This window comes from Cnephaeus nilssonii, assembly GCF_951640355.1.
Source record: "Cnephaeus nilssonii genome assembly, chromosome: 1".
Taxonomy (NCBI): Eukaryota; Metazoa; Chordata; class Mammalia; order Chiroptera; family Vespertilionidae; genus Cnephaeus; species Cnephaeus nilssonii.
The window spans coordinates 35,854,782-35,871,476 of record NC_137072.1 but is presented as its reverse complement, the minus strand read 5'-3'; the positions used below and the strand labels follow the sequence as shown (position 1 = coordinate 35,871,476).

Genomic DNA, 16,695 nt, shown 5'->3' with positions numbered 1-16,695 from the left:
AGGCCAGCAAGGGAGAGAGCAGTTAGGGGGCGATCAGGCTGGCAGGGGAGAGCAGTTAGGGGGCGATCAGGCCAGCAGGAGAGCAGTTAGGGGGCGATCAGGCCGGCAGGGGGAGCAGTTAGGGGGTGATCATGACGGCAGGGGAGCAGTTAGGGGGGAATCAGGCCGGCAGGCAGAGGTGGTTAGGGGCAATCAGGCAGGCAGGCGAGTGGTTAGGAGCCAGCAGTCCCAGATTGTGAGAGGGATGTCCTGCATTGGAAAGGGTGCAGGCCGGGCTGAGAGACCCCCATCCATGCACGAATTTTGTGCACTGGGCCTCCAGTTTGTTATAAGAAAACAGAAGCAATCAAAAGAGAACTTCCCTGGGCTTCCACAACCACACCTACCCACCTGTCATCATTTGTGCCTAAAGCTCTAGTTCCTGTGCATGTATATGTTGTTCATTCAGGAACATCATTCGAGGTATTCTTCCCTCTCTCTCCAGAATTCTTTCTTTTTCTACTTAATTGTTTCCATTAGAGTAAAATCTACTATTACTACCATTAAAAAATAAACCCACAAAAACACCAATGTTCTTTTGACCCTATTTCCTCCTCAGCTACTGCTCTATTCCTACAGCATTTTCTGTTGCCCTTACTCTTGAAAGTGGTTCCTATATTCTTTCCTGCAGTTCTTCCTTGTACCCATTCCAATTAGATTTTAACTCCTACCCCCCACCCCATTGCTATTATCAGAGTCTCTTAATTACCTCTCTACTGGTACATCCAATAGTCAATTCCTAGACTTCCTCTTGACCTAGCAGCAGCAGTTGACATGGTTGGTTACTATCCTGACATACTCTCTTTGCTTGGACTTCAGAACTCACATATTTTTCTTTCCTCACTGACTGCTCTTTCTCAGTTTGCTCTGCTTGCTTTTTCCTCTCCTCCTTGATCTACACTTCAGGGTGCCTCCTGGCTCAACCTTGAACTTCTTTTCCCCATCTGTGTTTCTTCTATGGTAATCTCATCTAGCTTTTGGCTTTAAATGCCAACTATATGTTGATGACTTGGCTCCCTCAATCCAAGACTTGTATATTTTTGTATTTACATTTCAATGTCTAGACTTAGATGTCTGACTGACTATATACGTTTAGGTGTCTGATAAATGTTCAAACTGGGGTTTCTGTTATTCTCTTCAAATTCTTTCTATTTATAAACTTCTTTATCTCAGTAAATGGGAACTCCATTCTTCTAGTTGTTCAGTGTAAAAACTTCTGAGTTAGCTTTGACTTTTTCTTACTGCTCTTTTCATCTCTTAGCCTTCAAAACGTATTCAGAATCTGATCACCAGCTCCACTTCTGCCACCTGTCCACTGCAGCATCTCTTCTGGAGCTTCCAACTTCCTACTTCTGCCACCTTTCCCTTCCCCCCGCAGAGTCTATCCGTTCCCCAGAAAGCCAGAATGATCCTCTTAAAATAAGTAGGATCATGTCATTCTCTAATTGAAACACAGGACGAGGGAAAGTCATTATAATGGCCTGCAAAGCCCTGTATGCCCTGGTTTGTGTGAAGTCTCTCATCTCATCTCCTACTGCCTTCCCTTGCTCACTCACTGGCCTCCTTAGTGCTTCCTGAGCATGCCCACCACATTCTTTCTACCAGGCCTTCTGCACTGGCTGCTTCCTTTCTCAGGATGCTCTTCCCCTTGATAGTGACAAGTCTCGGTCCCTCATTACTTTCGTTCTCAAATGTCACCTTTAGAAAAATACCTTCCCTGGCCATCATTTCTAAAATTGGGAACTGTCCCCCACAATACTAATTATTCTCTTCTCTCCTTTATTTTTCTCTTTAGCACTTATTATTTCAAATAGTAAATACTTTACTTATTTTTTTAATTTATGAGTTTCCTCACTAGGATGTAATCTCTATGAGGTGTTTTTTTAAACCTCTTTGTTCACTGCTGTATCCCCAGAACCTAGAGTAGTGCACATAGTATGTTAGTATTTGTGCACTAAGTAGTGGCTGAGTGAATGACCAGATGAATGGTATAACTGCTTTATAACTAAATATGTTGATTTAAAGACTGCCAAGATTGTCCCTTCGAATGTTAAGTACCCTTTATATGAGACATCATGGAGAGAAGAGTTGGAAGGTATCTTGTAACAAAATATACCTGAATTGTGCAAAATAGAAACCTGGCAACTCAATATTGACTTCTCTCTGTAATGCATACCTCCTTCCCTTTTAAAAATAATTTCCTGGTCTAAGTCTTGGATCCAGCGATTTAGATTGAAGAAATGTGACAGTAAAGAAAAGAAGAAATATAAGACAAAAGCTGTATTTTAGAGGATGCATACTTTAGGTAGGCTTTAAAAAAATACCTTATTATCCTTAAATTAAAAATTCTTTAATGTTGACATTATTGCAGGAGTCACTTTTAAAATATGTTTGCCTGCACAATGCAGTCAAGCTTATAATTAATTGGTTGTTTAATCTTACGAGTTTAATATAACAGGAAATCACTAAAAAATTACCTATGCACTCCTTAATAATTTAACAGAAATTTAATTTTATATTCGTTTGTCAGTCTTATATTGAGAGAGGGGCAGAATTCTGAGGCTGCTGATTGAGATTCCATTGTGCCTTTCATACATAAACTGCTCTCATATGGCATGACCTGCCTTTTACCATTTTGGGGGAACTTTAGACATGGGCAGAGTAATATAAGGCTATAAACTTTTTAGTTTATCAGAATTTCCTCCAATTTTTCTGGTCTAACTTCAGTTTATGTATTCTTCAGTGTCTGCCCAGTCCTCATGGCCAAGCTCTGCCATTTCAAGGAAACTAATAGAAAATTCTACATGTATGACTTTGTTGAATAAAATCAATGGAAATGATAGCCTTGCTTATGTCTAAGATGTTTATTAATCGTTACAAAGCATACACTTGAAGCATGCACTTATTGTCACTTGGGAAGCCTGTACACTAACACATAGTCAAGTAATCATGACTTTAGTTTCAAGTTTGCCAATATAGTATTTTATGGAAGGCAGTTCTCTGTTTAAAATAAGGATATTTTGTTTAAAATAAGGATAGCCCGTCAAACAAGGATTAGTGTTGATATTTACAAAGTGCTTTGGATTCCTCCAAATAGGCAATTAAACAAATGTACAAACACACTTACTATGTTTACTGTACAGAGAACAATATTAATAATGAGTTATATTGTTTCTTTGAGCTTATTGATGTTTTTCATAAGGAGAAAAGGATATGTAAAACTATGCGTCTTTGTGGATTCATCTATTCCTTTATGTAGTGCAATATTTTGCATGGCTTAAAAAATATGGGAGTCTATTCCTATCTTTTGAAACTACATTTTATGTGGTTTGAAATCTTAAAATACACGACTGATAGATCTCTCAATGTTATTCTGTCAAAACACAAAGCTTTCCTTCTTCTTGTCCTCTCCTGACCTCTGCTGGTGAGGTGTAGGTGTTTGTGTCTCTGGTCAACTTGATCCTGTCAGGCTTCCTAATGCAGGAGAGACAAAAAAGTATCTGAAGAAGTAAACTTCATTAAAGTTCTAAGATTTTTTATTCTGGAAGAGAAGCTATTTAATACCCATTCATGCATGTGTGTGTGTTTAGCCTTTACCATCTGGATGTTAACATCATCATGTTAATAGTGGGAGGAGCCTTGGACCAGATAGAAGAGAAGCTAATACTTATCTGGGTGATCAACAGTTGTTAAGTGCTTACTGGCCCTGCATATGGTTAAAAATATATGGAGGTTGAGAGGTAACAAGCGAGATACTGGTCCAGTTTTAGTCTTTACACCCTCCTTGCTCAAAGAGGAGAGGGGCAGTTATGACTCATAGGGGACAGCAATTTAAGATAATTGAATGTACACTTCAAATGTAAGTTTAGTCCTTTGCTGCAAATAACCCTTGGTGAGGGAGGGGCGAGCACACAACAATGTACCATTTTTGTAGTCAGTGGAGGTAATGGAAAGATATAGAGAATGTAGGATGGAGACTAAGACCTCGGATTATTTTCCTTTTGATACATGTTGTTGTCATATCCTTAGGGGAGTAGAAGTTTCTTATACCCGGGTCTCCTATATGATTTTAAAAATTGCAGTGATGAGCATATATAGTACCCAGATATTAATTTTTGAGGATCATTCCCCATTAAAAAGAACTACTGTTTCTTAAAGAAATGGCTGTTGTAAGTCTAGGTAGAAAGCGTATAAAATGAGCCTGAATTATTTTGTGCCAGATAGAGTATGTCTAAAGGATCCACTTGAAGAGAGAAATCTCCATCCAAATAAGAGGGATCAGCTAAATTTGGGACAATTTGAACTTCAAAAAGAATAATGATAGTAGGTTACAATACATTGATAAAACAGCCCCTTGTATCATAGTGCTATTAAAAAATGTGGAGGAGCAAGGAAGGCAATCTTTTTAATAGAAAAATGTCAGTTAATCATACAGAAGGAATCATAGGATTAGAAAAAACATACAAACATCATTTACCACTATCAGAATAAGAATTGATTCAGACAGGGATTATCAATGTATGGTAAGACCACTGACTAAAGTTGTTAAGGAACAGATTATCCAATTAATAGCATTATGTGTTAATGACAAATAGTTCAAGATGCCAAATCATAAAAGTAGCAAGAAGGTGAGTTGGGGCCATATTGTGAAGACCCATCAATGTGGAACATTTTGGTAGATGATTAATGGGTAGCCATTGAAGGATTTTAAACTGGGACACGTTTTAAAAATAGTGGTGGCAGTGTAGAGGCTTTTGTGAAGATAGTCAGGGTTACCCTTAAGGAATTAATGCTTTCATCTAGGAATTGGGATCGCCTGAATTAGGGCAGAGGACATGATGGAAACATGAGACATGGATGGGACCAGCAGAGTATAGTATGGATGTGGAAAGGAAGGTAAAATGAAGATTGAGAACAATTTAAGGTTCTGGTTTGTTTGACTTAGTGAGTAGTGATGCTGCTAATTTATGATAAGAAAGAGGAGAGTAATAGCAGCATGGTGAGGGAAATGGTTTTGGATATGTTGAATTTCAAGTACTTGCTGAACTTGTAGGTTGAAATTCTAACTTGCTTTTATGTTCTAGTTTGTGTTGGTGTTAATTTAGTTCATGGCAAGATGCTCTTCCTCAGCCTGTTTTTCTAGAGTGAACTTGAGTTCACATTTATCACATGGTTTTCAATTAATTCTGGAATAGTCAGCTGTAGCATGTTTGTGATAAAGTATATTTTATCCATGAATTATAGATTCATGAGCTGAGGGCGGGGAAAGACATTCACATGCATTCAAGTCTGGTGTAGCTGAACTGACGGTATCATGGAGTTAACATTTAAACCAGATTCAACTACTGATATATAATTTCAAAATCCTATGGCCTGGGAGCTTTTCTCAAGGTGTATCATTTTTGTTTTTTGCTGCAGGGGAAAGAAAATCACGCTTCATGGTTCTTAAAAGTGTGTGTGTGTGTGTGTGTGTGTGTGTGTGTGTGTTGTCTTTGCATGTGAGAATTTATAGCATTTAAAATTATCTATATATATAATAAGCATTAGAATACCAAAGAGTGCCATTACAAAAAAGAATGCTTCTTAAAGTGATTAATTGATAATTCATAGTCATAAAAATGAAAGATAGCAAGAGACAGGCTAAATCTCAGCAGGGTTGTTCCTGGCAAAGTGTGTTGTTATACTCTGGGTTGGCTTGAATTATTTCATGCTTTCCTGTTGGTGGAGAAGAGGATATGCTTCGAATAAGTCAGGGAAGGAAGTGCAAAAAAACCCAAATGGCAGCTTAGATCAATCTTAATGTTTCATAGCTTCGCCTTCTCTAAAGTCACATTGAGCAGAAACATTAATTAGATTTCAGTGCCCCACTGAGTTTTAAAATTAAACATATTTCTAGAACCATCTGCAACATTTTATCACTAATATAATGAAGAATATGCTTAGTCTTTTGAAAAATAGAATTTATAACAATACCTTTTGCTCACAAGTGATCAGCTTTTATTATGAAAAACCCATCAAAATTTTTATAAAGTTAAGAAGTAATTAAAGAGTTTTAAAAATATGCCTAAAAGTAAAATTCTAGAAAATATTCTTATTGGTGATAATCTTTTTCTAAATTCAGGGTGGATTTTGGTGAAGCATATATTAAGTATATGGTGCACTGTTCTTCTTTGGGATTTTATGCCCATTTTAAGTCTGAAAATATTGATGGTGGGCATGTGCCACCTGCCTTGCCTGTTTGAGGCTGGAATATAGACAGTCAGTAGGAGCTACTGCCTTCATCCAGGAGTGCCATTGCCTGAGCTAGAGCAGGGCCACAATGGAAGCAAGAGATAGGTGTGGAGCTAAAAGTGCAGGTCCTGAAGCCAAGCTGCCCAACCTCAAACCCCCTTCAAACTTGAACTTACTAAATGGGGGAATTTGGACAGTTGCTTAACCCTTTTGTGCGCTGTTTCCTTATCTGTACAAGTACTTATTCTACTTACAGAGGCCTGCAGAAAAGAAAATGTAGGGATTGAGAAAAATGAACAAAATAGCAGAATCTCAGCTCACTTATAAGAGAAAATTATGCTAGGTTTTGTTCTCATGAAAATGAAATAATTAAGTGCCTACTCTGTGCCCAGCACTGATCTGGGCAGTGGGGAAACAGCAAACATCCCAGCAGCTTTCCTAGGGAAGCGCGTGGGTTAGGTGTGCAGGCGTCCTGACCCCTAAAAGGAGACAGACTTGCTCACCTGGTCATAGGCTAAGGTCACCACAGACTTCTTGGCTGAGGAGGGTGTTTTTTCTTGCCTGAAAGGGAAAACAAATATGCTTTCTGAGAGTTATAGGGACTGAGGGCTGTACGCCCAGTTCTTTTTTCTAAATTTACTAATCACAGTCACTCTACCACCTTAGGAGTGAATAGGAGATTGGACAGCAGGCCCAGTTCCTTAGGAAAACAGTATCCCTCTCCTGGCAACCAAAGAAGTGAGGAAGAAGCACTTTCTGTGCCACCTTCCCCATTCCCCAGCTTTGCTCTAGGTCTCAATTTAGTGTGACCTACAGGACTATGTTTCCATTCAGCCTCATCTAATGCTCATTATCTCAGAACTCCTTCCACTCATGCTTCTTAGAGTATTCTTCCCCACATTGCACTTGATGAAAATCCTGATAATCCTTCCACACCTTATGAAAGGCTCATCTTCTGCCATCCATCAGGCGGGTTTGACGACTCCCTCCACCATAACCTTACTCTCACCCTTCCTGACACTGTGTGACAGCACCTGTCACAGCATGTTTCCATACCAGTCACCCTGGGCAAATGGCGAACTTTCTTTTTCAGCAGCAAGTGTTACTTTTGTATAATTTTTCAGTAGCATAGTGATAATTAAATATTAATCACTCCACGAATTAAGAAATACCCAATTCTTTAAAAAACCAATTCTGTCACTGAAAACATTACGATGCTAGAACTCAGTAAAATGTGTGGGGTGGGGGAAAAGGGAAGAAAATGAGATTTTGAAGTTGTATTTTTGTTGTTAAAAGATAGTTCAAAATATTTTAAAATTTCCTTTTGGTTTAAATTTGTAGAATAGAGCATGTTGGAAAATTTCAACAATTCCTTTCTCTTTACCTACCCCAGTGAAGTACCTCCTGTGTATCTTTAATTTTCGCTATGGAATTCCATTGATACAACTGTAAAATTATTAATACAACTTAATAATAGAATACTTGCTATTTAATATAGCATAACTCTTTCAGCAGTCCTTTTTTAGCAGCATTTTCTTTGACATTGTTTTGAAATTTGTAAGTAAAGAAGCCTTGAACAAATAGTAACAATAAATTTCTATTTTATTTTAGCAAAAGCACCTGGAAATTGAAAGAACTGCTAAGTGGTTGAAAATGCTAAAAGGATGGGAAAAGTACAAGAACACTGAAAAGGTAATTAAAAATAATGTTACTTTCTGGTGAAACTATACAAGTTCAATGTGGATTTTCCCAGTACAAGTTTCTGTTTAATTATAAAACTGTTACATTCATATTCTTAAAAAAACTTTAGTTTAATTGAATGTTTAAATTAAACTAAACAGTTTAGTGGAATGCCTCAAAATAGGATTCTTTTTAAAAAAATGTTAAGGTTCTGTTTAGTAATAAACAACATATAAAGTTACAAGACAGATCACAGACTGAAAAATTTTTAAACATACAAATTATGGATTAGTATACATGACATATATGCATATGTATGTATGATATATATGTACATCTATCAGATATAATATATATATGTATCTCCTATAACTCACTTATTTTTATTTTTTAATATTTCAAGAAAGATGATCTTAAATATAATAATGTCACATGCAATAAACCTAGTATCTCAAGAAAAACGATTTTAAATATAATAATGTTACATGCAGTAAACACCAATTATTCAAGAAAAATGATCTTAAATATAATAATATTACATGCAATACAAAACAGGATTCTTTATGTTGTAACAGAGTGCCCAGTTCAGATTGTTTTTCCAGTTAAGAGGCTGTATTGGGTAGTCCAGAGGTAGGCTGGGTTTCAGGTGTGATTTAATCCAGCTGCTCAGTTACATTGCCAGTGACTTAATTTCTTTCCAGTTCTCTTCTGCCTTCTGCAGTGTCAGCTTCACCATGAGGTTGGCTTCCCTTTGGGATCATAATTATTGCAGTAGTTTCAGGCTGCATATCCACATGTCGCACTGCTCAGAAAGGGAGGACTGGCTTCTGACCTCTTTCCTGAAACAGGAACAATCTCTTTTTCTAGAAGCTTCTAGCAAACCTCCCCTTTAATTTTTTTGCCCTGCATTGAGTTTGTGCTCAGTTTTAAAGCAATTAAAAAAATACACATCTATTAATATCACCACCAACCTCATCAAGAAATCTTTAAATATTGGTGAATTTTGACGTTTATGGGATAGAAATTTTCTAAAATTCTAATTTTGCTTGAAAGGTCAAATGTTATCAGTGGTACCAAATACTATCAGATATTTTCCTTAAAGTGATAGGCTTCATTTATTTTTGAGAAAATGTTAAATACCCAAATCTGAATAACTATAGTTGGATTACTCAGTAGTTTTTTTCAAGTAATAAGATATTTCATGAAAAAAGCAGTTGATTCCGGTCATGATTCAAACAATTTTGTAAGTGCTTTTTCTTGAGGCCATCATTGTACTTGGATGTGCAGAACTAAAGTGCTCAGTGTGTACTTCCCATACCATCGCTAAGAATATTAATAAGATGTGTATTCAAGAGTTGAGATTAAAATTAATAATTTCTACTGCTTCATCTAAAGTAAAACAAACTTGTTTTAAACTGTGAGTGGAGAATACAGTGACCACTAGTGTAGTGCTGCTACTGTGCGTTTTGTGTGAAGGTGCCAGTAGTTTTATGACCACTGCTTGTCTGCTACCGTGCAAAAGGCAGTATAGTGAAAAAGGCAACTGACATTTTAGTATTTTTAGGAGAACAGCTTTGACCTCATGGACCGTGCTTTGAGAACAGCTAACATTTGCATTGACTTCCTCATAGTAAAATGGAGATAATCATACCCATTTCAAAGGCATGGAAAGTGAGCGATTAATGCATATATAGCACTCAGTACACACCTTGCAGAGTGTAAGCATTCAGTAAATATTCGTTACTGCTATTAGTTTTTTGAAGGGAGTTTGGACAAAAAAAAAAAAAAAAGAGGAAAATACAACTTAATTAACTATTAGGATTTCTATTTCCTCACACTTTTTTTCTGTGTGTTTTTTTTTTTTCCTTTTTGCATAGATACAAATTGTGTGTCAGCATTTGTTAATAAGAATTCCAGGGAAAGAAATCAGTCTCTTAGAGTCTAATGAATATTACATAGAAACAGTATTGCCTAATGGTTAGTAATAGACTCTGAAGCCAGGCCATCCCGGGTTCAAATTCCAGCTCCACCACTTCACTAGCTGTGCGACCTTGGTGAATATATTTTACCTTTTTTCTGACTTAGTTTGCCCATCTGTAGAATGGAGATAATAATAGCATTTACCTCTGAGTTGTCTTGAGGATTAAATGTTAATTCCTATAAAGCACCCTTAGTATGCAATCAGTAAATGTTGCTTATTATTGCACAAAAAAAGGCTCTATAGCTAAATAAAGTAGAAAAAAATCAGAGCTAAACATAGTTAAGCAGTGTTTCTTTACTACAGGACTTTTGAGAGTCTTTAATACTATAACATGTGGTGGGAATTTTTAAGAGGGACCTTAAATTGTACAAAACTTATTTAACCATGGAAATCTTTTTGTCCTGGGGTATATCACAATGCTCATGTCACTTTTTTTTTTAAGCATCTTAAGTATTCTTATTTAAAGTTTAAGACTCTTATTTTATTTTCATCAGCAGTGAGTACCTTGCTGATTTTATTATCTCTGTGTTTTAGCATTATGTTGGAAGTCACGATGTTTTTAAGAGGATCAGTTCCAAGTAGAACGTTAGTTACAATGCCTGTGCTCTTGTTTAATATTTTGCTGAGTCTCTCAGATTGGCCTAAAGTTGACAGTTATACTTTCTTTACCTTTTGTCTTTGTGGAATGATTGCTCAAGTGGTAATTACAGGATAAATTTTGGTGCATTACACCTATGCTTTATTCTCATATTCAGTCTATTAAGATATTTGTAGAGTTGTATGGCTTTATTTTCTTGCCTATATATATTTGTGTGTGTGTGTGTGTGTGTGTGTGTGTGTGTGTGTGTGTGTGTGTATACATATAGATAGATAGATAGATAGATAGATAGATAGATAGATATAGATATCTATGATAGTATGTAAGCCTCTGTAAAATGAGCAATTCTACTAGGCTGTCATTCTGCACAACAACTCTGGCTAATTTAGTTCCCAGTCAGAGAGATTTTAACAGAACTATTTCTTTGATGTATAATTTTAAAGCACTTTCCCACAACCATAATGGTAGAATTATTGGATGACATATGTGGTCCAATTTAGTGTGAATAGAATGCACCTTCTAAAATAATCACTGCTTTCAAATCATACCTAGTTTTAAATTGCATTGAAGTAAAAAAGTAGCATGTATTTTTCTTCTCTTCTAAGAGGAGCAGGTATAAGTTTTCTTTCCACAGATTCCTTACTTACAAAGTAGTAAACAAAGAAATTCATAGAAATATATACATACATATATATATAATAGAGGCCCAGTGCACGAGATTCGTGCACTCAAGGTGGGTGTCCCTCAGCCTGGCCTACGCCCTCTCACAGTCCAGGAGCCCTCGGGGGATGTCTGACTGACAGCTTAGGCCCACTCCCCAAAGGGAGAGGGCCTAAGCTGTCAGTCGGACATCCTTAGCGCTTCCTCAGAGGTGGGAGAGGCTCCCGTCACCACTGCTGCAACTCGCCAGCTGTGAGCCGTGAGCCCAGCTTCTGACTGAGCAGCGTTCCCCTGTGGGAGGGCACTGACCATAAGGGGCAGCTCCTGCCTTGAGCATCTGCCCCCTGGTGGTCAGTGTGCATCATAGCAACCAGTCGTTCAGTCGTTCAGTCAATTTGCATATTACCCTTTTATTATATCTGACTAGTATACAGGGATCAGGCCTAAACCAGCAGTCAGACATCCTTCTCCCAATCCGAGACTGCTGGCTCCTAACTGCTCACCTGCCTGCCTGCCTGCCTGATTGCCCCTAACCACTCTGCCTGCCGGCCTGCTTGCCCCCAACTGCCCCCCGCTGCCGGCCTGCTTGCCCCCAAATGCCCTCCCCCACCAGCCTGATCTCCCCCAACTGCCTCCCCTGCCAGCCTTCTCACCCCCAACTACCTCCCTGCTGGCCTGCTTGCCCACACCCCACTGGCCTGCTCACCCCAACTGCCCTCCTGCTGGCCTGCTCACTCCAAACTGTCCCCCCCCCCCCGCTTCCGGATCACCTCCAACTGACCCCCACTGACAGCCTGCTCGCCCCCAACTGGCCCCCAATGGCCCTGCCCCCCACCAGCCTGATCACCCACAACTGCTGTCCCGTCCTGGCCTGATCACCCACAACTGCCCTCCCCTCTTGGCCTCTAACTGCCTCTACCTCGGCCCTGCCACCATGGCTTTGTCCAGAAGAACGTCCGGAAGGTCTCCTGGAGGGTATCCCAGTCTAATTAGCATATTACCCTTTTATTAGTATAGATGGAGGCCTGGTGCACGGGTGGAGGCCGGCTGGTTTGCCCTGAAGGGTGTCCCGGATCAGGGTGGGGGGTCCCGCTGGGGTGCCTGGGCGGCCTGGGTGAGGGGCTGATGGCTGTTTGCAAGCTGTCCAAGCCCCCCAGTGGGGACCCTCACCCCATGGGGGTGTGGCCAGCCTGGGTGAGGGGCTGATGGCTGTTTGCAGGCTGGCCACAGCCCCTTCAGGGTGGGGGGTCCCGCTGGGGTACCTGGCCAACCTGGGTGAGGGGCTGATGACTGTTTGCAGGATGTCCACGCCCCCCCCCCCCCCCCCCCGGCGACCCAAGCTCCCAGCCCCTCCTTTTTTTTTCAGCGCCTCCTTGAGTGGAGGCCAGGGCTGGCTGGAAGCAGGTATCCAAGATTTATTTATCTTCTATAATTGAAACTTTGTAGCCTTGAGCGGAGGCCAGGGCCAGCTGGAAGCAGGTATTCGAGATTTATTTATCTTCTATAATTGAAACTTTGTAGCCTTGAGCGGAGGCCAGGGCCGGCCAGGGCAGGTGGGAAGCTTGGCTTCCTCCATCGCCGGGGGCAACCCAAGCCTCCTGCTCGCTCCAGCTCCGTGGCCGCCGCCATCTTTGTGGGTTAATTTGCATACTCGCTCTGATTGGCTGGTGGGCGTAGCAGAGGTACGGTCAATTTTCATGTTTCTCTTTTATTAGATAGGATTTTAATCCTCACCCGAGGATATTTTCCATTGATTTTTAGAGAGAGTGGAAGAGAAAGGGAAAGAAAGAGAGAAATAGCAATGTGAGAGAAACACATTGATTGGTTGCCTCCAGCATGAGCCCTGACCAGGGCCCAGGCCAGGGAGGAGCCTGCAACCAAGGTATGTGCTCTTGACCAGAATCTAACCCAGCACCCTTCAGTCTGCAGGCCGATTCTCTATCCACTAAGCCAAACCAGCTAGGGCCTTAGAAATATCTTGAAATAAAAATATAGCCATCATAGAGAATATTTGGGTTTTTAGGATATAAGCATTGATGAAAAAGTTTCCAGTAAGGCTGTTTGTGTTGCCTGTGTGTTCTCACAGTGACTGCTCCCTATGTACAATAGTATGTATTTTTTAAGTATAGTCTATTAAAGGAAGTTATCTCTGTTAAGTGGAGCCCATTATGATTTAACGAGTCATGATGTAAGGTGTCTTAAGTCACAGCAGGGTACCCTCTACAGATACATATATTTTTCTCTTGATCAAATAACTGAATGGACCTTTGTTGGTCAAATATCTAATGAACTCATATTAGCCAACATTTTATTTTACTGATGTGAAATGAAGGCACTACATTTAGAAATAAAATTTAAACAAGAGATCCTATGGCCAGACTTCAGGGCTCGTTCTTTGAACCATCTTTTACACTAGCTTTTCCTTTTGGTGTTTGTCAGTAAGAGGTCAGAGGGAAATAGAAGGCAGGAGGACCTGTGGATGGTTTAAAACTTTTTCAGATACAACTATGGAGCCTCGTGCCTATTTGGAGGCAGAGATCAAGGAGGCAGTGGAGCAAGGATGATTACAGGAAATGGGGAGGCAGTGAGGAGCATCAGCAGCTCTGAGGATGAACTTGTGTTTCATGGTGTACACTGCAGTTTTGAAAGTCCTACAGAATTGAGTTAAACTTGCTGGGCTGACAGGTTTGCTCTCTGGCAGCCATGATGACGTGGACCGGCACACTTATCACTGTTTCAGAATCACTTGGATTTGAAAGGGGTATTGAAAACATCAGGCGAGTTAATGGAATTGGTGTTTTTTTAGTTGATGGATTTTTTAATGTATCTGTGTGACTAAAATAGACTGCTTGATTTTATTGACAAGTGAACAGATATATTGAAAACAAAGGTAGATTTCAGACAACCTTACTTATTTTTTCCTTAAAGATTTTATATATTATATATTCATAAAATTATAACAGAATTTTAATGATAGTACTTTTCAGTTGGAATATTAAAATATGTTGTTAAACTATATGTGGTAGTTCTATATCATGGTTGTTAAGACTATGGCCTCTGAAGTCATACTCACTGAATTTCAGTTCTTCCACAATTTATTAGAATGACTTTGAGCTAGTTATTTAACCTTTCCACATCTTAATGTTCTCACCCTTAAAATTGGAATGATAATAATAGTACCTACCTCTTTAGGAGTGTAATAATATTACAAGGAATAAATTGATCTAGAACAGTGATTTTCAACTGGTGTGCCACAAGAATTTTTAAAACATGCAATACCTGACTAGTCAGGGCACTGACCACTTTCCCTTAGATTGTCAAATAAAAAAGTAACAACAATCAACACAATAGCCATCTGGTGTGAATACCCTATCTTGAACCATAAATATATAGGTCATATAATAGAGTTGTATTTTATTGATCACATCACGTAATAAGGTTGTGTCTGATTGGTTAATTCTTGGTACCAGAAATTCTATCTACAAGTATAGGCAGTTGATTTTTTTTAAAAAGACACTTTGGAACAAAAAGGGTAGGTAATTACTACTACTATTTTTTTTTGTAAATCAATCAAAGTAATTTTTTTTTTTTTCAGATTGGCGAAGAATACAGTATATTTTTTGGTGTACTGCAGAATTTTAGTAATTAGTTTATGGGTGGCATGAGATGAAAAAGGTTGAAAATTTCTGATCTAGAAACAAATATGTTGGCTCCTAATAAATCAAATGAAAATGTTAGTATAATTGTTATTAACATTGTTATTACTGTTAGATTCATCATTATCCTCACCCTCATCCCCATCTTCATTTTCTCTTCTTGGCAAATCCCTATGTTTTCTTCAGTATTGAGTTTATTGTCATCTTGTCTGAACGAAACCTTTCCTAACTCTCATGCAGAATTCATCCCTTCCCTCCTCCCTGCATTATAGTACCTCTAATGCAGTCTCAGAATGAGAGGCACTGTGTTGGACCAATAAAAAGTGACCATCAGGAGAAACCAAGATGGTGGCATAGGTTAAACACCTAACCTACAGCCTGGCACAACAATTTCAAAAATACAACTAAAAGTCAAAACGAACATCATCCAGAACCACAGGAAATCTGGCTGACTGAAATGCCCACAATTAGAAGGAAACAGAAAACCACAAGGAAAATCAGAGGAGCCGTAAAAGCCTGATATATGGAGACACGGGCGGAGACACGAGCACGTGCACGTGCGGGGAGGACAGAGCCGGAGAGGAAGGGGCGGCTGACGGCCTGGCCGGCATTCTCTAGCAGGAATGAGATAAAAGCTCCAGATTGCGCTGAACCCCAGCTCCGACTGCACTGAACCCCAGTTCCAGGCGAAACCCTGGGAAGCCAGGCTCATGCTGGGGGAATCTGGGCTGTGGGGCGGAAACACAGAGGAGCGGAGAAAGGCAGAGCTCTGGAGGCGCGCACGTGAATGCGCGCAGAGGACAGACTGTTGCCTGTGCCGCTGAATTGCCCTGGCGGGGAGGAGACAGGGGCTCCGGACAGTGCTGAACCCCAGTTCCGACTGCACTGAACCCCAGTACCGGGCAAGACCCTGGGAAGCCAGGCTCATACTGGGGGAATCTGGGCTGTAAGGCGGAAATGCAGAGAAGCGGCAAAAGGCAGAGCACCGGAGGCGCGCACGGGAATGCGTGCAGAGGATGGTCTGTTGACTGTGCCGCTGAATTGCCCTGGTGGGAAGGAGACAAAAGCGCCAGACTGAACTGAGCCCCAGTTCCGACTACACTGAAACCCAGTTCTGGGCGAGAATCTGGGAATCCAGATTCATTGGGGGAGAGACTAGACTGTTTGGCAGCGGGCGAAACTCCAGGGCGCTTTTTTCTCAGAGGTGTTTGCAGGGAGTACAGAGGGACACTGAGACACAGGAACCTCATAGGGCGGGGCTGACGGGAAGCCAAGGCTGTAGGCTCCACCCTGTAACTCCGCCCCATCCAACTGAGCACAAAGGCTTTTACAATTTTGCAAGTCTAGTTGAATAAGGCTGTCTCCCGGCATAGACACAGCTGATCCTCACAGCCAATTGGACTGGAGGTCAAATCCTCCCAGTGTACCAACAGCAATCAAGGCTTAACAACACCAAGACTTTGCACTCAGCCCCACAAAGGGGGGTATCAAGAGCGACCACCTAGGGAGATTGGGGAGGCTGAGCTATAGGGAGGCAGCCAAAAGGTAAAGACACCAAAGCAGGTCACGAATAGAAGGGATGAAGGAAAGTAAACTAATGGACGAAACAGTGTTCAGAACCACATTTATAAGGTTACTTAAGAATCTTCTGGAGGACCAAGAAGGAGGCATAGGGCAGACGCCTGATTGTTGGCTACCACAACAATTTTGAAACTACAACTGGAAAACAGAGCAGACACCATCCAGAACAATGGCCAGAGGAATGACTGAGAAGGAATTGATCGATGGGAGTTGCGATCGGGAAGATGAGGCCCCACTGGGTCCCGGATCCAGGTGCGCTCGCCCGGCGA

The 16,695-nt window shown here is 40.4% G+C and overlaps 1 protein-coding gene across 2 annotated transcripts in view; it reads left to right on the top strand.

Moving 5' to 3' along the window:
* The window catches only part of USP6NL (USP6 N-terminal like), a 203,581-nt gene that overhangs the window by 129,698 nt on the left and 57,188 nt on the right, over positions 1 to 16,695 (top strand). For both annotated transcript variants that reach the window (XM_079768777.1, XM_079768778.1), the window contains one exon: positions 7,882 to 7,962. In XM_079768777.1, coding sequence (XP_079624903.1) covers positions 7,882 to 7,962 — 81 coding nt within the window. The remainder of the gene's footprint in view (positions 1 to 7,881; positions 7,963 to 16,695) is intronic.